At 52.9% G+C, this 23,319-nt stretch overlaps 1 protein-coding gene and 1 pseudogene across 1 annotated transcript; both read left to right on the top strand.

Moving 5' to 3' along the window:
• Positions 1-7,144: 7,144 nt before the first annotated feature.
• Positions 7,145-10,152, top strand: LOC101153488 (rab-like protein 6). Its single transcript, XM_031008647.2, is given in 6 exon segments — positions 7,145-7,592; positions 7,595-7,714; positions 7,914-8,064; positions 8,967-9,182; positions 9,283-9,547; positions 9,718-10,152. Coding segments are annotated over 6 exon segments (1,635 nt in total).
• A 3,285-nt stretch (positions 10,153-13,437) lies between these two features.
• On the top strand, positions 13,438-17,815 carry LOC101153117 (apical junction component 1 homolog; annotated as a pseudogene).
• The last annotated feature ends 5,504 nt before the right edge of the window (positions 17,816-23,319 follow it).

Genomic DNA, 23,319 nt, shown 5'->3' with positions numbered 1-23,319 from the left:
GACAATGGCTCTTCTCAAGATTCAGTGTAAAAATAGATAAAAATGTCTCAACAGGATATCAAAATTACCTACATTTAGTAGAGTTAAAACTTTCAATGCCAAAGTCAAAGGCGGATTACATTCAGTTTATATCAAAATTCTTATGTTTGTTCTGGCAAGGGCATAGATGCTTTTGTTTTGTTTTGTTTTAAAACCATATGTATGAATTTGAACCTTAGTTCACCTGTTTATGGTAAATGAAACTGGCTGCATAATTTGTGAGACACGGTGCAAAATGACCATGCGATGCCCCTTGTTGAAATATTGTTAAAAATTTCAAGATGACAACAGCAAAGCAGTAACCATTTGTGGAGCCCTTTTCAGCATGAAGCCCTATGAGACCACACAGGTTTCACACTTATGAATCAGTCCTAATTGTGTAATTTGTGGTACATTATTTAACTTTTGTAGATTTAGTTTAGTGTTGTATATTTAAGACAGTTGATAAGATGAATTTATTGAGATGCTATGAAGAAAAATGGATTCCATGTAAATCACCTGGGCCACATGTGGCCTATGTGCTATGGTTTGCACAAGCTTGATATAATACATGACTTTTGTGTCTGGCTTCTCTCACTTAGCATAATGTTTTTGTCCAAAGTGGTGTATGTATCAGTAGACCTTCCTTTTTTTTACTGGATTTACATGATTTATTAATAATCTGTGATATGATTCTTAATAATCTACAATATTATATCATCAGTACATTTTACTTCTACTAGGTTGATTCCAGTTTGTGGCTATTACAAATAGTATTCTGTTAACATTCACATGTGTGTGTGTGTATGTGTGTGTGTATATATATATGTAAATGTGTGTATTGGTAAATATGTAATTCATTTCCCTTAGGTATATAGAGAATCTAAGAGTAGAACTGCTAGGGCAGAGTATATGCATCTATTGATAAACATATATTACCAAAGAATTTTCCAATGTAATAATATCAATTTACATTCCCGTCAACATTGTATGAGAGTTCAGGTTGCTCCAGATCGTCATCAGTTTTGTTATTATTTACCTTTTGAAAAATGAGTTAGTCATTCTAGCAAAAGCGCGGAGACATCTAATTGTGGTTTAAATTTGTATTCTCAGGATATCTCACAGAGTAGAACGTACTTTCATATGTTGATTAGCCAACTGAATATTCTTTTTTTGTGAGGTTTCCGATAAATTCTTTTTGACAATTTTTTTATATTGATGTCTTTGTCTTACTAATTTCAAAGTTTGGTACATATTCTAGATGTGAATTTCTCTTTTTTTTCAGCCTGAGAGCAAATTTTAAACAAAATTTATTAATTACTTTATTTATTTATTATTTTATTTTATTTTTTTGAGATGGAGTCTTGCTCTGTCGCCCAGGCTGGAGTGCAGTGGCGTGATCTTGGCTCACTGCAAGCTCGACCTCCCTGGTTCAGGCCATTCTCCTGCCTCAGCCTCCTGCGTAGCTGGGACTACAGGCGCCCGCCACCACACCCAGCTAATTTTTTTTGTATTTTTAATTGACACATTGTATATGCACTTATGTATGAAGTACAGTTTTAAATTTTGACGCATATCTATGTTGTATAATAATCTAATTAGAGTAGTTACTGTATCCATCACCTCACGCATGCATCATTTCTTTGTGGTAAAAACATTTAAAAACCCCTCTTCTAACTATTTTGTAATAAACAATATTTTACTGTTAACCATAGTTACCCTACTGTGCAAAAGATTATGAGAAATTATTCCTTCTATCTAATTGTAACTCTGTACCCACTGACCAACGTCTCCCCATCCTTACATCTCCACTCCCCTCTCCAGTATCTGGTAATCACTGTTCTACTCTCTACTTCTATGATATATATTTAGATTCCACCTGCATGAAATCATGCAGGATTTGTCTTTCTGTTCCTGGCTTATTTCATTTAACAGACATTTCTCCAAGTTCCAAGTTCATCTATTTGTCACAAATGACAGGATTTCCTTCTTTTTTATAACTGAATAATATTCCATTATATGTGCGTGTGTTTGACTGTGTGTGTTTTTGTGTGTGTATACACACAATACGTTTATTTTTTATGAATTCATTAATTGTTGGTCACAGGTTGATTTTTATCTTTGCTATTCTAAATTGTGCTGCAATAAACATGTGACTGCAGATATCTATTCAACATACTTATTTTACTTCCTCTAGATATACACCCATGGTAGAATTGCTTTTAATTTTTTGAGGAACCTTCATATTTCCAAAATGGTTGTGCTGGTTTAGAATCCCACCAGTAGTATGTAAATATTCCCTTTTCTCCTTATTCTTACCAACACTTGTTTTATTTTGTCTTTTTGGTAATAGCCATTCTAAAGAGAATAAGGTGGTAACTCATTGTAGTTTTGATTTGCATTTCTCTGATGACTAGAGATATTGAACATTATTAAATATACCTGCTGGCTATTTATAATAGCCAGGTTCATTTGATAATGGCTATTAAAATCTATTGCTTATTTTTAATTGGTTTATTTTTTTCCGTTGAGTCAATTCCTTATATAGTCTGGATATTAATCACTTGTCAGATGTGTAGTTTACAAATATATTATCCAATTCTGTAGTTTGTATATTCACTCTGTTAATAGTTTCCTTTGCTGTGTGAAAGCTTTTTAGTTTGATTTAATCTTGTCTATTTTTGATTTTGCAACCTGTGCTTTTGAGGTATTATTTTTAAAATCTTTCCTCAGCCCAATGTCCTGAAGCATTTCCCCAGTTTTCCTGTAGTTTAATAGTTTCAGGTTTTACATTTAAATATTCAACATATTTTGAGTTGATTTTCATACATGGTGAAAGTTAGAGGTCTAGTGTCATTCTTTGACGTATGGATATCAAATTTTCCTAGCCACGGCTTTTTGCCCTCGCCCCCGCGGCTTTTTGCGGCTGTTTGCTCCCGCCGCCGCGGCTTTTTGCCGCCGCCGCCGCGCCTTTTGCGGCTTTTTGCCCGCGCCTCCGCGGCTTTTGGCCGCCGCGGGTTTTGCCGCCGCGGCTTTTTGCCCCCGCCGCCGCGATTTTCGCCGACGCGGCTTTTTACCCCCACCGCCGCGGCTTTTTTCCACCACCGCCGCGGGTTTTTGCCCGCGCCGCCGCGGCTTTTTGCTTTACTTGTGTATCTAAACATAGAAGAGGTACAGTAAAAATATAATATAAAAGGTAAAATAAGGCCAGGCATGGTGGCTCACACCAGTAATCCCAGCATTTCGGGAGGCTGAGGCGGGCAGATCATCTGAGGTCAGGAGTTCGAGACCAGCCTGGGTAACATGGCGAAACCCCATCTCTACTAAAAATACAAACATTAGCCGGGAGCGGTGGTGCGCCCCTGTAATCCCAGCTGCTTGGGAGGCTGAGGCAGGTTTGTGTATGTTTAATTAAAAACATTTTTACAGGAAAAAAATGTATGTATTATTTTAAATTGTTTTAATAATTTGAACTTTTATTTTAGATTTAGAGGATACATGTGCTGGTTTGTTACCTTGGTATATTGTGTGACGCTGAGGTTTGGGGTATGATTGATCCTGTCACCAAGGTAGTGAGCATAGTACCCAATAGGCAGTTTTTCCACCCCTGCCTCCTTCTCTTCCTCCCCCATCAAGTAGTTCCTAGTGTCTATTGATCCCTTCTTTATATCCACGTGTAGCCAGTGTTTAGCTCCCATTTATACCTGGAAACATGTGGTATTTGATTTTCTGATCCTGCATTAATTCACTTAGGATAATGGCCTCCAGCTGTATCCATGGAAAGGGCATGATTTCCATATTTATGGTTGTGTAGTATTCCATGGTGTATATGTACCACATTTTCTTTATCCAGTCTACCAGTGATGGGCACATAGGTTGATTCCACATCTTTGCTATTGTGAATAGTGCTGCAATAAATATATGAGTGCATGTGTCTTTTTGATGGACAAATCCCAGTAATGGGAGAGCTGGGTGAAGTTGTAGATCTGTTCTAAGTCCTTTGAGAAATCTCCAGATTGCTTCGCAGAGTGGCTGAACTAATTTACATTCCCATCAACAGTGCATAAGTGTTCCCTTTTCTCTGCAGCCTTGCCAGCATCTGTTGCTTTTTGACTTTTTAGTAATAGCTTTGCTGACTGGTGTGAGATGGTATCTCATTGTGCTTTTTATTTGCATTTCTCTGGTTAGTGATGTTGAGTATTTTTTCATATGCTTCTTGGCCACTTGTATTTCTTTCTTTTGAGAAGGGTCTGTTCATGTGTTTTGCCCACTTTTTAATGGGGTTGTTTTTTGCTTATAGTATTATTTAAGTTTCTTATACATTCTGAATATTAGACCTTTGTTGGGTGCATAGTTTGCAAATAAGGAAAATGTCTTTAAAACATGAGTTGTTCAAAAGAATACACAGTGAAAAATTCATCTTTCTTCCACTCCCGAACCACCACCTTCCCAGTGGAAACCACTGTTATCCATGATAGTGGGTTGAATGTGTCCCCCAAATACATGTGTTCAATCCTAACCCCTGGTACCTGTGAATGCTTCCTTATTTGGAAATCAGACCTTTATAGATGTAATTAACCTAAGGATCTCATGATGAGATTATGCTGGGTTTAGGGAGGGCCCTGCATCCAATGACTGGTATTTTAAGAGAAAGGTTTAAGAAAGAGAGCGATTTAAGACACTGAGAGACCTAGGGAAGAAAGCCACATAATGATGGAAGCACAGATTGCAGTTGTGCTGACACAAGCTAAGGAGTGCCAGGAGCCAACAGAAGCTGGAAAAGGAAAGGAAGGTTTCTCCTCTAGAGCCATGGCAAGAGTACAACCTGCGGACCCTAGATTTCAGAAGTCCTGCTTCCAGAATGGCAAGATAATCAATTTTTCTTATTTGAAACCACCACATGTGTAGTAATTTGTTACAGCAGCCTTAGAATTCCAATATATCCATTTATTGCATATCTTTTCAGAGATAATCTACTTTAATAAAAATATTTTAAATGGACTTTTAAACCCATTTTTAAAAATTAATGAAGTACCTATGTTTTTTTAAATTATATATAATTTAAAAGGGTACCTTAATCTTTTTAGCTCCTGGGATCTCTAACATCCTAACCCAGCCCTAATCTTGGGATAAACACCACATCGGTGCACAAACGTCTACTCTGTTATTTTTCTGGGTTCAGATCATTTCATTCTATAGATGTTCCACAATGTTCTTAACTAATTTCCTATTGATTGGTGTGTAGGCTGTTCTCTGTCCTTTGCTATTGCAATCAAAGTTGCAATGACTCTCTTTATCCATGCTCTCTGCAAATGTGAGTGTGTCTGTTTCATAAATTCCTAAAAGTGGAATTTTGAGATAAAAGGGACACAAATGCTTTATGTTAATGCTGTCAACCCACCAGCAATGCTGGAGGAATCTGTCAGAATAGGCTAGGTTCTGCTTCTACCACATACACACCCCAAAACTCAACAGGACAGAGGTTTATTTCTCTCAAACACAACATGTCCCCTGAAGACTTCGTTTCACTACATGATTGTCCTTACCCCAGAACCAGACTGATGAAGCAACCAGGACTCACAGGCGGCTTCCCCCACTTCTGCTCACACTTTCTCCTCCAAAGCAAGATGCAGGACTGTACGTAATTTCACAGGTGGGAAGACGCAGTTGCACAAAGTGCCAAGAGGAGAAAAAAGGGAATATCTGAATACCACTAGTGACTACCCATTCATGGCCACACCCAGGGCCACACACAAAGTTGACAAACATTTTAATCTTGTCTTACATTAAGAAATTATCTGCATTTGTTTGTCTTTGAACTGTCTCTTCATTTTTCCAGTCTGGCTGTGGGCTTTCTGTTGGGTGATTTGCAGTAGGTTTTAACATACAGTGTGAGCATTAGCCTGTCATCTCTTATGTATGTTGCAGAACTTTTTTGAGTTTGTTGACAGATCTTTGACTTTGTGGGGTTTTTTATAGAAAGTTTTAATTTTCATGGAGTCAAATTTATCAGCCATTGATGACTTCTGGGTTTGGGGCTGTGCTTAGAAAGCTGCATGTTAGTCCCTGCTTGTGATTTCCTTCAGCCTTGGTGTCCAGCAATGTTCCGAGTGATGGTTGCTTCATCAGTGTGGTTCTGGGGTGCAATTTGTGTCAGTCTGGGGAGAGTGGATTTGGAGCCCAACCACCATTTATGTAAATCAATCTGATGGACATGGTGGGTTCCAGCCCAGCTGCAGGGGTCAGTGAAGGGTGGTGTGACAGTGAGCACAGACCCTGGGTGGTGGTGACAGTGGCTGTCATGGGAAGGAAAGGAATGGGAAGGGGTCCTTGTGGAATCAGGAAGACAGGCCTTGGCTGCAGATGGGCCAGCACCCTAGTGGGTATATAGAACACGCATCCTTATCCCAGCTCTGCTATAAATCCACAGTGGAACCCTGGGCAATGACTTTCCCCTTTCTGAGCCTCAGTTTACTCATCAGTAAAATAATGACAATAACTCCAACTTCACCAAGGAAATGTGAGGCTCAATAAGATGATGGATCTGAAAATGTCTCATGGCACAAAGGAGAGGGATTCCTGACATGTGACAAGCATGGGAAGAGAGGAAGGATGGGGTCTGTGAATGGCCAGATGGCAGCCCCACCCCTCCACACACACAAACACCCACCATGTCACCCACACTGGCGATTTGCCCAGGAGGGCCCCAGGCCTGGAATCAGCACTGCCAGGTGGGCAGGCAGGACTGCTGTCCCATTACAGGGGTGAGGAAACTTAGGCTGCGGATGGTCCCACAGGGAATAAGGGGTAGGGTCTAGCTCCCCACGGCAGGCAGGGAAGATTGAAGTTACTCCCTGGGAAGAGGAAGGGAGGCATTGACTGGAACTCTGTGATTTAGATGAGACTCTCAGGCTCAGGCAGGTGACTTGAGTTTCCTGATGTAGAAGGTGAAGGAGGCAGAGGAGGCAGAGGGCAGGAGGAAGAAAGAAAGGAAGACAGCAGCAAACTGGAGTCACTACAGGACACTAGCTGCTCCAGGCTGGTCTGTCCCATCCTAAGAGAAAGGGAAAAGGGGGAGAGGGCATCACAGATCACGTCCAGATTCCTCACTGGCATAGATGCTGCTATGGAAACATCCCTGATGGTCCAGGTTTGTGGTGGGAGAGATTGCAACGCTCTGCTTCCTGGAAATCTGTGTTCACAGCCAACACAGGTGCTGCCCTTGGAAGTGGATGGGGATGATGGCCCCTGTGGGGCGGGTGGCCCGGAACACAGCGGCTCTTCCCAGTCCCATCAGCAGCAGCAGAGAGCCCCCTGTCACCTGAGGGCCTCAGGGAGAGGCAGGAGAGCCAGGCTTCTCACCTGCCTTCTGCCTTCCAGCTTCCTGGAGATGATGGAGGCTCACAGTCGTGGCCAGGCGTCCCCACTGGCGGCCAAGGGGCAGAGTCCATCCTCAGGCTCCCAGTCACCAGTGGTGCCTCCAGGCACCGTGTCCACGGGGAGCTCCAGCCCCGGCACACCCCAGCCTGCCCCACAGCTGCCCCTCAATGCCGCCCCACCATCCTCTGTGCCCCCGTACCACCCTCAGAGGCCCTGCCCCTACCTGTGTGCCCCTCAGCCCCCGCCCCACGGCATAGCATCATCTCTAGGCTGTTTGGGACGTCACCTGCCGCCGAGGCAGCCCATCCACCTCCAGGTAGGCCCTGGAGCTGCCCCTCCCAAACTGGTCCCAGCCCCCCACGCCCTCACAGGTGGGGCCCTGGATTTCGGAGCGCTCCGCACTTCTTCCTGCTTGTCCCAGTCCCACGGGCACATCCCGGGTGGGCCCGGCTTGGGGATGGGTGCAGTGAGGGTTCTGGTGCCGAGTGAAGAGGACCCAGCATCACTGTTCACAGAGCCAGTCCCGGCCGCAGAGGCCCCAGCAACAGTCCAGAGTGTGGAGGACTTTGTTCCCGATGACCGCCTGGACCGCAGCTTCCTAGAAGACACGACCCCCGCCAGGGACGAGAAGAAGGTGGGGGCCAAGGCTGCCCAGCAGGACAGTGACACGGGGAGGGGTGCGCCTGGGCCTCCTCTCCCATTGCCCCCAGCCTTCAGGGCGCCCGAGCAGCAGGTGGGGCTGGCTTCCTGGGGGCGCAGAAGGACCCCTGCCGGCTGGTCACTGTTGGCTGAGGACAGAGCAGATCTGTGGCTGGAGCAGATGAGGGAAGGGCTTTGACGGGGCTTCCAGACATCAGAAAGGCCTGGCCACCGGCTCTGCCCACATCCTGGAGAGGACAGGGGCACCTTGGGGTCTTCTGTGGGCAGATTCCACATGGAGGCCATTGGCGAGGCCACTCCAGGTCATATGAGCGGTTCAGGCCACCAGATATGGTCTCTGCAGGGCCAGGTCCCAGGTGCTGCAGAGACAGGGGCGGCTTCCTGCAGGTCCTAGAGCTGGGAGCTAGAGCCGCCTCCCCAGCCATCTGCCAGCCCCTCCCACCACTCTGTCTGCCAAGCTGCCACAAATTTTGCCTGCAGCAAAGCCCTGCATTTGGTCCCAGGCATGGACTCCACTGGGCAGGCTCCACGTGCAGTGGCCTCAGCACCTCAGCCTCACCCATTGCTGTGGGGCGGCGGCTTCCTCCAGAAATACACAAAGGATAGAAAGCCCGGTGGCCCTGAGCTGGGCCCGCCTCCTCCATGAGTGCCCACTTGCACAGCTCCACATCCTTCACCCACTGACTGGCTGCAGGGCAACACTGTGTCCAACCCTGTGCCCCCGACCCCCTCCTGCTCAGAAGCCCTGTGACGGCCATGAGGGGGCCTCTCCACTACAACACAGCACCTGGGGCGGGGTGGCCCCACGGCCAGGGTGTGCTGGGTACCAGGGTGCCTGGAACCAAGGCCTGTGAGCCTGGCCGGTCATCCCTACCCTGTGGCCTCTGACTGCTTTGCCCCCTGCTTCGCAGTGATGGGGAGGCCCTGGGCGGCAACCCGATGGTGGCAGGGTTCCAGGACGACGTGGACCTCGAAGACCAGCCACGTGGGAGTCCCCCGCCACCCGCGGGCTCCGTCCCCAGTCAAGACATCACTCTTTCAAGTGAGGAGGAAGCAGAAGTGGCGGATCCCCCAAAAGGCCCTGCCCCAGCTCCCCAGCAGTGCTCAGAGCCAGAGACCAAGTGGTAAGGGCAGGTGTCCCCATGGGTGCGGCCTGCAGACTGGGGTGGGGCAGTTCAGGACACCTCCGGAGGACCCTGACTGACCCTGTGCTTGTCCACAAAGGTCCTCCATACCAGCTTCGAAGCCACAGAGGGGGACAGCTCCCATGAGGGCCGCAGCACCCCCCTGGCCAGGTGGTGCCTCTGTTCGCACAGGTCTGGAGAAGTGCAGCAGCACCAGGCCCCCTGCTGAGATTGAGCCAGGGAAGGGTGAGCAGGCCTCCTCGTCCGAGAGTGACCCCGAGGGGCCCATCGCTGCACAAATGCTGTCCTTCGTCATGGATGACCCCGACTTTGAGAGCGAGGCATCAGACACACAGTGCAGGGCAGTATGACGAGTCCTCCCGGCGCAGAGGTCAGCCAGGAGGCCAGGGTCCCTCCCGCAGGCCTGATCTGGGTGGGTGCAGTGGGAGGAGGCTTCTGGAAGAGGCGTCTAATGTCTCCACACTTGGGCTTTGCCGGCCTGGTTTGAGATCCCACAACCCCTGGGGGTGTGCAGAGGCAAACGCCTCCCCAGGCAGTGACAGGCACGTCCCCCACCCCAGGGCCACTTCTGCCTGCCTTTGCCGCTGCTTGGCGGCTGCCGTGTGCACTTCTGAGCTGGAAGAGGCCAGGCATTGGTGGTCCCCGGGCTGGGCCCTGCAGGTGCTGGGCCTCCAGGCCTGGCATGAGCCTGCTCTGCAAGAAGGGAGGGGACAGCTGGCTTCAGCCAGGCTCGGTGGACACCCTGGCCCTCTCGGGGCAAAGCCGCCAGTCCCCAGTGTTTCTCAGGGATGTGACTGAGGCCCAGGAGGGACCCATGAGGGTCTGTTTACAGAGGCTGGGCAGGGGCCTCTTGGCTGTGGGGTGCACACTGCCCCGGCACCTGCTTGCCCTCCACGCTCACCCAGGGCCGCAGCATGCCTATGGCTCTGCTTCCAGCCAGGAGCCCTGAACACCAGTGTGCAGACCCACCCTAAAGGGCAGCCCAGGCCCCATGCTAGGCAAGGCTGGCAAAAGACCGAAGGCAGCATGTGAAGCCTCTCCTGGGAGTGGGGGTTGCGTTTCCCACAGTGGCCTCAGCTGCGCCCCCGCTCAGGTGAGCCCACAGGCAGGATCTGGGAGGCACTCCTCCCAAACACTCCACTCAGACCATAAAGCACTCCTGTTTCACTCTGCGTGTCTGTTCTTCTCCCTGCACCTCTGCTCCCACTGCCCCAGCCCAGGCTGCCATGGGTTGGCAGGGAAGTCCTCTGAGGCAGGAGGCTGCCCAGCAGTGGTGTGAGGACGTCCCACCAAGTCTGGCCACACCCTGGGTACATCCCAGCCCACCTGTGCCAGGGCTCAGCAGCTGCACCCAGCACACTTGGGGACCTCAGCCCCAGGAGGTGGAAGTCCACTCTGCAAGGCTCCCAGGCAGCCGCCTGCAGCCCTGCCCCCCCATCCCCGCCTTCAGGCCCCTGCCCCCTCCAGCTGTCAGCAGCACCCAGCCTCCACCCCCACAGCTACTGTTGCCATGAGAACCCTGCAGGGCGGGCAGGAAGAGCATGCCAGTGAAGGGGAGGAGGTGGCCAAGCTGGAGGCTCCTGTGCCTGGGAGCTTTGTGGCCCCAGGGTGTGGGGCAATCACTGCAGTCCCTGAGCAGGTGCTGTGGCCCACAGCAAGCTTAGGAGCCTGGCCCCTTAGCCCACAGCCCATGAGGTCAGGGCCGGGTTCAGGGGTTCTCCTGGTGTGGGGATGGGTCAACAGTACGTGAACTTGCCAGGATCGCACCATGGATGGCTATGTTGGGGTTTCAGTGGGCCCTGCTTTGAGCAGCGCAGAATGGGGTAGGTCCTGCCCTTCAGAGCCAAGGGCATTGGCTCCCCACCCCTCTGCCAAGCTAGAACATTCCCAGGCCCAATGCCTTTGGGAGGGGCTGGCAGAGTGGGACGAGGACATTACCAGGCAGGTATGGTAGGTCACGTGCAGGCCTTCCCAGGCTGGCAGGGACACCGGATGCAGGAGTGGCCTCACCCAGAGAGGATGGCATCCTGGGGACACAAGAGACTGCAAGGGCCATCTGGCCCCAGGTACCCGCCAAGATTTTGGCATTGGCAGCCTTGAAGCCGATAGGGGCTGGGGAGAGGCCAGTGGGGCAGAGAGTAGCCCACCTGCTCCTGCCTCGCCCGACAGGAGATGCGAATTCCAAGATGCCCCTGACCAATCTCTGCAGCCCAGGCCAGGGCTTGGGCCCCTCCTCTCAGGCAAGTGTGTTGGGGTGACACTGGCGGGACTGGCAGGCTGCTCCGGGCCACAGGACTCCTGCTTAGACACTGAGGTCTGTGTCTTGGGGGTGCTGCAGGGACCCTGTACTCTGCACAGCCCCAAATTGGAGCCAGTGCAGCTCACGATCCCCAGCTCCAGCATGCAGCCCCCACTGGGTGTGGCCCCTTTAAGTACAGCCCCTTCAGCTGCCATCGGGGGCAGCACTGAGCAGCCAGGCCAGGATCCGCGCTGCTGCCTGGAAACTTCTGCTGGTGCCGGGGACGCAGCAGTGCCAGGGACAAGGAGGAGTCGACCTGGGGGTAGCACAGCCCACCGGGGCACAGCTGGAGCAGCACCCAGGTAAGGGGCTAGGGGCCGAGTTGCTGAGTGTGTCACTGTCATGGGCGGGGGAGGCTGCCTTAGGGCGGCCGAAAGGATGAGGAGTCTCCATCCCCAGGCAACACCGGCTGTATCCCTTGACGGGCCGCTCCCAGCCAGGGCAAGGCAAGGCAAGGCAGGGCTGGGAGGTGGGGAAGGCCGCCAGCCATCTCCGTGGGCTCCAGAAGGCCTTGGGCCCAGGAGAGGGCCGACCCCCCCCCCATCCCCACGGGAGGGGGTGTCACCGACAGCCGCAGCCAGCAAGGCCGACTGTCACCTCCCTGGGGTGGAGCCTCACACCCTGTCATCCGGCCGGATTCCGGCCTGGCCTTGAGCTTAGCATGAAAGAGGGAGCAAGAGGGTAGACAGTCCTGCCACGGGTCGGGTGGAGGGGGGAGATGGGGTGGGCGGGGGAGGCTGGGATGGGCACAAGGCCCGGGACTCGTGGCCCTGACCCAGAAAAACAGCCCTGCCAGCAGGAAGCCCCTGCACACCTGGGACACAGAGGGGGGACCCGGCCAGACCCTGAGAGGCCCATCCACCTGAGGTTCTGCCCTGCAAGGGGCCTGGCCAGGTACCCGCTTTCCCCAGCTCACTCTGGGGTAGACCCCCCCAGACCAGGTGTTGGGTGTGCAGAGACCAGGCCTGTGGCCACTCTCTAACGCATCCCCCAGCTGGCTCTGGGACCACAGAGGGGTTGGCAACCCACATCTGAACCCTGGCCAGCCTGCAGCGTGGGGGCCTAAGAAATGCAGGTTTCCATGGAACCTTCTGAGCGAAATGGGGAGGGCCCTCTCCTGCAAAGCAGTGGGGCTTCCCCCACCCTCCGCCCTGCCCATCCCCCGTGGGCAACTTCCGGGCCTGCTGCGCAGCTCAGAGGAGAGGGGCTGCCACGAGCTCGTGGCTCGATGGTTTGGGACTGCCGTGCAAACCCTAGGGGGGTACCCTGTGCGTTTACACAAAGCTGGGCCCTTGTTTCAACCACCCAAAAATACTTGGGGTCAGAAAAGGTGTCGGCAAAGGAAAGGGAGATTTAGGGCCCAGGTATGCTCTCTGGGGGCATTTTTCTGGCCTGGGGCTCACGGGAAGTTGAGGGCACCTAGGCGTGGGTCCTTGCAGTGCTGGGGGCGGGGCTCTGTGCTCGGCCCGGCCAGCAGGTGGGGTGGTTGGTGTCACCCACTTGGTGCAGAGCCGGCTAAGGCTGAGGCCCAGGGACTCGCCTTCGACTGTGCACGATCGGAAGGGTCGCTCTGCAGTGGGCGCTGTGACGGGGGCGCAGTCACTGACGTCTCCTGGGGCAACACCTATAAATAAGGCCCAAATGCGGTCCGTCCTTCCAGCTGCGGACACCAGAGGGCGCAGCCCCAGGACCACGCCCCCATTCCCCTACCCCACCCGGAAAGGGGTCCGCCCGAGCCGGCCCCGCGGTCACTAGTCGAGGGAGGGGAGGCCCTGGAGCTTCACGCGGGAGCTCCCGCCGCGGGAACCACAGCCACCGCTAAGCCTTTCTGGCCCACCCGCCCCATCGCAGGGAGAGGAAGGGGGAGGGGCAGGACGGGCGCCTGGACAGCTGGGTTCCTCCTGCAGGTGCTTCTGACTCCGGCATGGAGGAAGCGCCCGCTTTCTCGGCCCAGGCCCGCAGCCACGGCTGCTCCGCCCGCTGCGCCCCAGGTAAGCCAGGCCAGCGTGGGGGAGAAGCGGGGCCTGGGCTGCGGATGGGGCTGCCCTGACCCGCGTCTCCCCCCAGGGCAAAAGCCGCGCAAGGCAGTGTGAGCTGGAGCCGCCAGCCTGAGGACCTCTTTTAAGATGACCCGTACGGACGCTCCGGACCTGCTGGTGTCGACCGTGTATCAGGACATCAAGGTGGCGACCCCGGGACCCGCGTCCAAGCGCTCGCCATGTGAGCGATCCGTGGCCTGGCCTGCTGAGCCCGCGCCTTTCAACAAGCGCCACTGCCCCAGCTTCGACTTCCTGGAGGCGTTGGACCGGCCAACCATGGAGACCCTGCCGGAGCCACCGCCCCCGGAGCCCGCTGTGCCGCGCGCCCGGACCCGCGAGGCCGAGCCACGCCGCCGCGCCCGCTCCAAGAGCGCGTCCCGCGCGCCCCCGGGCCTGACGCCCGCGCCCGCCTTGCCGCCCGTGTTGCCCCGCCGAGGGCGGGAGGCCCAGCGTGCGGCGCGGGCCGAGGCATCGCCGCGCCCTTGCCAACTAGCTGCGTCCCATCAAGTTGCAGCCGCAGCTGGGCGGCCCAGGCCACATCGCGCCCCTGTGCGCCGCCGCGGGCCACCGCACACCTCCCGAGCCACCCGCGGGTCCCTATCCCTACGTGTGCTCCTTCCGGACATCAAGCCAGACGACGCAGTGCTCCAGCACGCTGCCTGGGGCTCGCGGTCCTGCGGGCCCGCCGAGGCCGCGCCCTGGGCCCGCCCCGCCCCGCAGTTCCACGGCCTCACGGTGCCCGGGCCCCGCCATATGGCGCTGTCGCACACCCCGACGCCAAGCGACTCATACTGTGCGGATCCCCGGGCGTTCTACTGCGACGGACCCCTGCCTGGGCCCCGGGACTACGCCCAGCGCCGCAGTCTGCCCTTCATCACTCCTCCGGGCCCCACCCAGTTCTTCTATACAGAGGAGCCCCAAGGCTTCCGGAGCAGCTTTGCGGCCAGTCCCGGTCCAACCTTCGACGCCTACTGCCCCAGGCCCTATCTGTCGGAGGAGCTCCCAGGGCCCAGTCCAAGGTGCATGGGGGGCTACTACGCAGGAGAGGTGGGCACCTTCCCAATCCAGGAACCGTTCTCCCGCTCCTACTATGGGGAGGCTCCCCGAGCCTACGGCCTGCCCTACGGGCCCCGCTATGTCCCTGAGGAGCCCCGGGCCCACTCCACCGCCCGCCCTTTTTACACGGAGGACTTCGGAAAATACCGTGAGCGTGACGTCTTGGCTCAGACGTACCCGCACCAGCGTAGCAGCCCAGCCTGGGCGGACTGGGGCCTGCGACCCTACCGCACCCTGCAAGTGGTGCAGTCCTCTGACCCCGACCCGTTGCTCGCCTCCTGGCATGGCGGCACCGGCACCAGTCCACCCCGGCTGGCCACCGACAGCCGCCACTACTCGTGCTCCTGGGACAACATTCTGGCCCCGGGCCGTGCCGAGACCAGTTGGGCCGCGGCCGCAGCTATGAGAACCTACTGGGGCGCGAGGTGCGGGAGCCGCGAGGCGTGTCCCCCGAAGGCTGGTGCCCGCCCGTCGTCGTGAACCTGTCCACCTCGCCCAGACGCTATACCCCACTGTCCCTGTCTGACAGGTCGCTGACGGAGAAGGGCCGCGCGGGTGAGGGCCCGGGCCGCAACTGGTACGTGATGCCCGAGATCACCATCACTGACAATGACCTGCACGCCACCGAGCGCGCACCAGGGCCTGGGAGTTGCCCCGGGGCTGCACGCGGCCACTTCCCCATGCGGCCCCCGACGGCCCCACCTCTGGCCGCCAGCGGATCCTAGAGCAGCTGGACGAGCTCATCAAGGACCTGGTCATCGACTTGCGACCCCCTGCCGGCCAGCCTCAGAGCCCGCAGCCCACTGCCTGGGCCCCCAACTGTGCCAACTGCTGGACTCGCGGCCCGCGGGCTCCGGGGCCCCCGCGCTGGTGCCGCCACGCTCGCCCCCAGCCTCCGCCGGCATCGCCCAGGAGCCCGCGGCCCCGGGAGAGGTGGCCAACATGTCCCTGGAACCCAGCGCCGACGAAGACGACCTGATGACCTGCTCCAGTGCGCGCTGCTGGCACACAGAGACCATGTTCAACGCCTGCCTCTACGTCAAGTCCTGCCACAGCTGCTACACCTACTACTGCTCACGCCTGTGCCGCAGCGAGGACTGGGACGTCCACAAGGCGCGCTGCGTGTACGGCCGCGTGGGCAGCGTGTGCCGCCACATGCTGCAGTTTTGCCGTGACAGTGTCCCGGTGCACCGCGCCTTCTCGCCCATAGCTGGTGTGGGTTTCCTGTCGCGCAGGCGCAGCGTGCTCTTCCTGGGCTTCCCAAATCCAGGCTCAGCCGAAAACTTCCTGCGCTTTGGCCTGGAGGGGCTGCTGCTATCCCCCACCCAACTATCGCTGCGTGAGCTGGCGACATACGCGGCGCCCCTGGGCAGCTACATACGCAAGCTGGCAGCCTCTGGGCGCCTCTAGGAGCCGGCAGAGCTTCCTGCTCAGCGTGTCCGTGGCCGTGGGACCCAGCACCGCGCCCCTGGGGACATCCGCCATGCCCGCGCCCACGCCACCCAGCCATGGGCCAACAGTGCGCAAGTTAGCCAAGGTAGCGCTGGCGGCCGGCAGCCCCTGGTGGCCGCCCCTGGTGCTGAGCGGCGAGCCCGACATGGAGACGCTGATCCTGACGCCACCGCCGGGCACCCACATTTTCCAGTATCTTTATACAGTATCCTATGTCTGGTACCAATTTATTGTATTAGTTCATTTTCACACTGCTATCCAGAAATGCCTGAGACTCGGTAATTTATAAAGAAGAGGGATTTAATTAACTGAGTTCCAGGCATGGCTGGAGACACCTCAGGAAACTTAACAATCATGGCAGAAGGAGAAGCAGGCACATCTTACATGGCAGCAAGCGAGAGAGAGGAGCAAGCAGGGGAAATGCCAGATGGTTATAAAACTATGAGATCCCATGAGAACTCACTCAGTATGATGAGAACAGCATGGGGAAACTGCCCCCATGATCCAATCACCTCCCACCAGGTCCTTTCCTCAACATATGGGGATTAAGGGGATTGCAATTCAGGATGAGATTTGGGTGGGGACACAGCCAAACCGTATCAGCATACCTAGGTTACTAGCTCATATCTGGAGCCAGCAATGGGGTTTGTCCCACCAGAATCACTCAAGTGTAGAGTGATGTGGTTCCCCAAAGGAAAACTAAGGTGTCGTTTCTAGACAAAGAGGATTCAATGCTGGGAAGGCAAAAGCAGTGTATCTATTCCATAGTAGGATGTGAGTCATCAGTATACAGGAGATAGTAAGAAGGCTAGGAGCAGTGGTTGACACCTGTAATCCCAGCATTTTGGGAGGCCAAAGCAGGTGGATTGCTTGAGTCCAGGAGTTCAAGGCCAGCCTGGGCAACATGGCAAGGCCTTGTCTCTACAAAAACAATACACAAATCAGCTGGGCGTGGTGGCATACACCAGTAGTCCCAGCTACTCAGGAGGCTGAGGTGGGAGGATCGCTTGAGCCTTGGGAGGTCAAGGCTGCAGTGAGTTGTGATCATGCCACTGCACTCTGGCCTGGGTGATAAAGTAAGACCCTGTCTCAAAAAAACAAAACAAAAGAAAAATGATAACAACAATAAAACCCAGAAAGAAGTAACAAAAGCACCACTGTTTTATCTCTATGTTTTTACTTTCTGGTAGTTGAAAGAGAAGAAATTATTGGCCAAAATAATATATGTACATATATCCTTAGATCTATATCTATGTTTATCTATATCTATAGTCATATAGTCATTTGTATTGGAAGACACAGCTCCTGAACTTTATTGCTGTTTAGATACTGATCCATGTGAGATTCAGAAGAGAATAGATAATGCATTTCAGATTTATTTGTAATGAATATATAACATCAAGCTTCAGGAACTGATTTGCTTCTCATGTGCATTGGTACTAGTTGGACTGTCATCACGCTATGACATAAGTCCTCTCTGAAGGACCAAGAGCTCCCGTTCTCTCCTCATTGCTTTAGGCCTGACCTTTACTGAGATCCCCCTCCTAATAGTCTGTAGTCTATGACAGATTGGCAAAGTAAAGTTTGGCCATTTCTATGTTAGTTTATTTTCTGCAGTGGCAAGAAACAGTCACTGAACATTGATTTCTGGAGTATAATTTGTCTGTGTTTTAAAAGTTTAGAAATGTGTTCTTTGGACTACATACTTGGCCTAAAACACCCAGTGGACTACCACACATATACCCCCATCACTTGCACTACATCACCAATGGTACGGTGGCCACATTCACTGTTTACAAGGATCTATTCCTTAGGACTGAATCATTAGCACAATCCTGTCTTCCTAGGCTTATTAGAGAAATCGAAGACAGGATATTTGAATTGAAAGGTACCTACAAATCCATCTTCTTTCCCACTGATTGATTGAATCCCTTTCATACGGTTTCTTGAGGATGGTCAATCAGTCTTGCTTAAGCACTTCCCCCGGGAGGAAAGTCACTATTTACAGATTCCCCAGCCGCTTGCATTGCTAACAGTTTGTATCATGAGAAAGTTCTCTCCCATAGAGTTGCTGTCTCATTAATAGTCACCTGTTCTTAAAGCAACAAGGCCAGTTTTGAGGAATCTCTTTGTGCCCCTTTTCAGTAGTAGATCAGGGTTTGCACTTCAAAGGATATCTTGGGTGTCTTTTTATGAGTCAAAGGGTTATCATCTTTATTGCAGATCAGTAACAAAGCAGGTTTCTGGAATATGTGTATGGTTTCCATATAAACAGTCCCCAAACTCATGTATCAACCTGACAAAGTCTAGACTCAAGAGTTTGTTTCAAGAAGAAAAAAAAAGAGCCAGGCATGATAGAAAGAATCGCAAGCCTATAAAGTGTGCTGAAGTGTGTTTATATAACTAGATTAGAGTTTAAATAAAGCACTCCAACGGTAAACTAAACTACAAGTCCTAGTGGTAAAAGCAACCTCTGAAGAGTAAGTGGAACGGACAGGTTACACTTGTTTTGATTGTGCACACAAGCGAACACGGATTTCCAAATGGATGGCTAGCACCTCAGGACATTGCTTCCAGAGGGCAAATTTCATCATTGTCATTCTCATTTTGAGAAACTGAAGTTCAAAGAGATGAGTGACTGCCCTAAGACAGAGCCCTTATTTCAAGGTCCAGGGATACCTATGACCCCTCTGACCTAATCCAGGTGACAATTTACAGCTGATTCATATGACCCTGTTGACTCAAGCCAGAACCCCAAAGCGATTTCCCATTTAATGAGACAAAAATCTCACCTGAGAGTGCCATACTAGCTGTGAATTTTCATCAGATTCTTAGAGATGCCTGCGACTTTCCGCCTTCTCCCCCCATCAATATTTAGAACTCTTGAATCATAGTTCAATTATCAATCAAGTTTTCTAGAGAAACAGGGATATAACTTGTTCAGTGATTTTGGCTTATGCTAAGGGCTAAGCCATTCAGAAAAGAAAAACAGAGGAACCAAAGTAATATTATCAAGCAATATACTCAAAACCAGTCGAAGAAGAAGCTGAAGGAGGAAGTCTGTGGGGTTTATTTCTATTTATTTATTTGAGACAGAGTCTCACCCTTCACCCAGGCTGGAGTGCAGTGGCGCAATCTCAGCTCACTGTAAGCTCCGCCTCCTGGGTTCACACCATTCTCCTGCCTCAGCCTCCTGAGTAGCTGGGACTACAGGCACCCACCACCATGCCCGGCTAATTTTTTGTATTTTTAGTAAAGGCAGGGTTTCACCATGTTAGCCAGGATGGTCTCGATCTCCTGACCTTGTGATCTGCCCTCCTCGGCCTCCCAAAGTGCTGGGATTACAGGCGTGAGCCACCGTGCCTGGCCGTTTGTGGGGTTTATAAACAAAATCAATGCTTTATAAAATTGTATAGCCATGTGTTAAGTAAGTGTAATTTTAAGGCAAACTGCTTTATACTGTATGTGTACGATTACAGATACAAAACTATACAATCATATATCACTTAGTGACAGGGATATGTTCGGAGAAACGCATGGCTAGGCATTTCTGTGCAAACACCATAGAATGTACTTACACAATCCCAGACAGTATAGCCTACTATACACCTAGGCTATACAAGTATAGTCTATTGCTCCTAGGCTACACACCTACACAGCGTGTGACTGAACTGAATACTGTAGGCAATCGGAACACAATGGTAAGTACTTGTGTATCTAAACATAGAAAAGGTACAGTAAAAATATAATATAAAAGGTAAAATAAGGCCAGGCATGGTGGCTCACACCAGTAATCCCAGCATTTCGGGAGACTGAGGCGGGCAGATCACCTGAGGTCAGGAGTTCAAGACCAGCCTGGCTAACATGGCGAAACCCCATCTCTACGAAAAATACAAAAATTAGCCGGGAGTGGTGGTGCGCCCCTGTAATCCCAGCTGCTTGGGAGGCTGAGGCAGGAGAATCACTTGAACTCGGGAGGTAGAGGTCGCAGTGAGCCGGGATTGCACAACTGCACTCCAGCCTGGGCATCTCAAAAAAAAAAAAAACAAAAGTAAAATATGGTCCACTTGTATATGGCACTCACCATGAATGGAGCTTGCAGGACTGGAAGTTGCCTGGGTGAGTCAGTGATGAGTGGGGAGTGAATATGAGGGCCTAGGACATGACCTACCCTACCGGAGACTTTATAAACACTGTACACTTAGGCTGCAATAAGTTTATTAAAAATATTTTCTTTCTTTTGCAATAAATTAACCTTACCTTACTGTACCTTTTTAACTCTATAAACTTTTTTTTTTTTTTCTGCTACCAGACCATTCCAGGCACAGAGAGCCGCTGAGCTCACTCCACGGGCTGCCCACATGGGGTCTGGACCCAGCCGCCCTCCTGTGCCTGGCAGGCAGCCCCTGGGCCATCACAGGACCCATTGTGTGGTGATCAGTGGCCCATCGCCTGCCCTCGTGGTGGGTGCAGTTCACAGGTGCTGCCCCAGGCCTGGCACAGTGGCCTTCTCAGCCTATCCCAGGATAGGGGACATGAATGATCCTTGCCTGTGCCCCTTCGGACTACGTGAGTTTGGACACTCACTGCAGAAGTCCCTCCAGGTCCCTTTTCAACTGAGTTGTAGGGGACTTGCTTAGTCCTCATGCCCAGGGTCAGGGGAGGGGTGCAGAGTCTGCACCCTAAATCCGCTAGGGCCAGAGGGAGGTCTCCCAGGTGACCTCTGTCCTCTCCAGTGACATGAGTCCTCCCAGATGGCCTCAGCCCTCTCAGGTGACATGCTTCCATGGTGACTCTGGCTCTTGCAGGAGGTGGGCTAGCACAGGGACATGAGCTGCCTAACTGCCATCCTCCTCCTGTATCTGCCAGAGGAAGACACCTTCTGGGCACTGGATCAGCTGCTGGCTGAGGAGAGGCACTCCCTGCAGGGTAGGCGGACAGCTACCCCCAGGGCCTCACACAGCCAGGCCATGGGATGGCCACCCTGGCTGGGCGATCCTGACTTCCAGGCAAGGCAGCTTCCTTGCTTTCCAGCTTGTCAGGAGCCTTCAGGACATCCCCGCTGAGGATCCCACAGGAGCCCAGAGCTGAACAGGGACCCTTTCACTTCAAGGCAGGCACCTTTCATCCCCAACAGCAGAGGGCACTGCAGCCTCCCCCTGGCCACCCGGTGTGTCCCAGAGCCACAGCTCTCTAGCCCTGAGTTCATGCAGGTGACTGTCACTTCCCCAAGAGTCGTCCTACCTCCCAGCTGGCCACACTCCCAGCTGCCGTCCCAGCCCACAGATGGGCCAATGCAGTCGAGATGGCAGTGTCTGCCCATCCCATGTCCCCCAGCCCGACCCCATGTCTAGGAGATGGCCATGTAGCCCCTTGGCACCCACCCCGTTCCCTCCACTGGCCACTGCCTGCCGCAGCCGTGCCTCACAGCCTCAAAGGCAGGCCTGTCCTCCTGGCACCTCTACCCAGGATGCTGCTGTGCAGTGCCTCCAGGTAGGGCCCACCTCCCTAGAGCTGAGGCCACATGTTAGGGTCACCTGATGGAAGGGAGGAAGGCCTCAGGGTCTGGGGTCCCCTGCCACTGCCCAGCTCTTCCAGCTGAGGGCTCCGCATCTTGGGAGCGGGCTCTGATGCCTGATGGGTCAGGGGCTTCTCAGTTTCCTACAGCCCAAATACTGCCCAGCTCCAGAGGCTCCCATCCCACCAGGAGGAGGTATAACACAAATCCTTCCCCAAAGATCATGCGGTACCTGCTGAGTGGATGACACCCTCAACTCTTTCCCAGAGGCCCGGGGTCCCATGGGGCAGGGAAACAGGGAAAGATGGAGCTCCTCGAGGGTCTGACAAGAGACTGAGTCCCAGCCAGGGCCTCGCCCAAGGTGAGGATTCTCCATGGGTTTGGGGTTGGGTTTTCTTTTCCTGCCCTGGAGGAGGAGGCAGAGGTACTAGGACGGGGGCTGAGCTCCAGCTGAGCAGGGTTAAAGGAAGTACGTCCACCAGGCATCTGTGCATGGGGGAGTTGTTGGGGAAGCACTGTCCACTGCCCAGAGTTCTGCCCCAGGGCAGCTCAGGGGGTCGTGAGCACCTATGGTCCAGGAAGGGCCGTGCATTGAGGTTTGTTGAGTTGGCTCCTCTGGTGTTTCGTTGATGGGGTAAGGAGGCAAATGGAGACCCCAGGCCAGGGGCCCTCCTGTCCCACAGTGCCCAGCTCCCCCAGGAGGACCTGGCTCACCCCAAGCCCACAGGAAGCACAGGGAAGTTTCTGCATGGCACAGAAGCCAGGCTCTCCCCAAGAGGGGGCATCACACAGCAGGGGCCAGGCCTCAGGCCCAGTGCTATTTTCACATTATTCATTTTATAAGGTGATATGGTTTGGCTGTGTTGCCACCCAAATGTCATCTGGAACTGTAATTTCCATAAGCCTCATGTGTCATGGGAGGGACCCAGTGAGAGGTAACTGAATCATGGCGGCAGTTTCCCCCATGCTGTTCTCATGATAGTAAGTGAGTTCTCATGTGATCTGACGGTTTTATAAGCATCTAGCATTTCCCTTGCTTGAGGTGATGAATGCCCCATTTACCCTGATGTGATTATTACACATTGCATGCCTGTGTCAAACTATCTCATGTACCCCATAAATATATACACCTACTATGTACTCATAGAAATTAAAAATAAAAATAAATTTAAAATAAAAAGTGTGAGTTTTTAAAGGTGAGGTTTACCCTCCAGCCCTGGTCCCTGCCAGGTGTGACCTTCACGTCATCTTTCCACATGGTCCAGGCCCCCATCTGCAGAGGCCAACAGTTCCCAGAGTGACCTTCCTCAGAAAACAGGGTCTTGGAGGAGACAGTTAGAGGAGGGGGCCTCATCCTCCCCACTGCACAGCCCCTCGTGGGGATTGGAAAGTGAGGGTCTCTGCCCACAAGTTGGCAGTCACCCTAAGCTCTTTTGTGGGAGGAAGCACAGGGAATATAGGTCAGTGCTGGGGCAGCATTTCCTGATCCTGACTTGGAGAAGCTGTTAAAATCTTGACATTCCCGACTCCTCCTTTGTGAGAGCCCGTGCCCTACAGGTCTCACAGGGTTGTTGTGAGGGTCACCTGTGGTGATGGGTTTGGAAGTGATTTGTGAATGACACAGTGGGCCTTCCTATTCCTGTCATTGGCCTTTCAACCTTCAATACTAACTGCCTGGGGATCTCCAGGCCTCAAGGTCTAATCCCGGAAGGGTATAAGGTGTCCCTAGTGGAGTATTCTACAACTCCTGGG

The sequence above is a fragment of the Gorilla gorilla genome, chromosome 11 (genome assembly GCF_029281585.2).
Source record: "Gorilla gorilla gorilla isolate KB3781 chromosome 11, NHGRI_mGorGor1-v2.1_pri, whole genome shotgun sequence".
Classification (NCBI taxonomy): domain Eukaryota; kingdom Metazoa; phylum Chordata; class Mammalia; order Primates; family Hominidae; genus Gorilla; species Gorilla gorilla.
The sequence above is the reverse complement of the archived record's forward strand: the minus strand, read 5'-3'. Positions and strand labels throughout refer to the sequence as shown.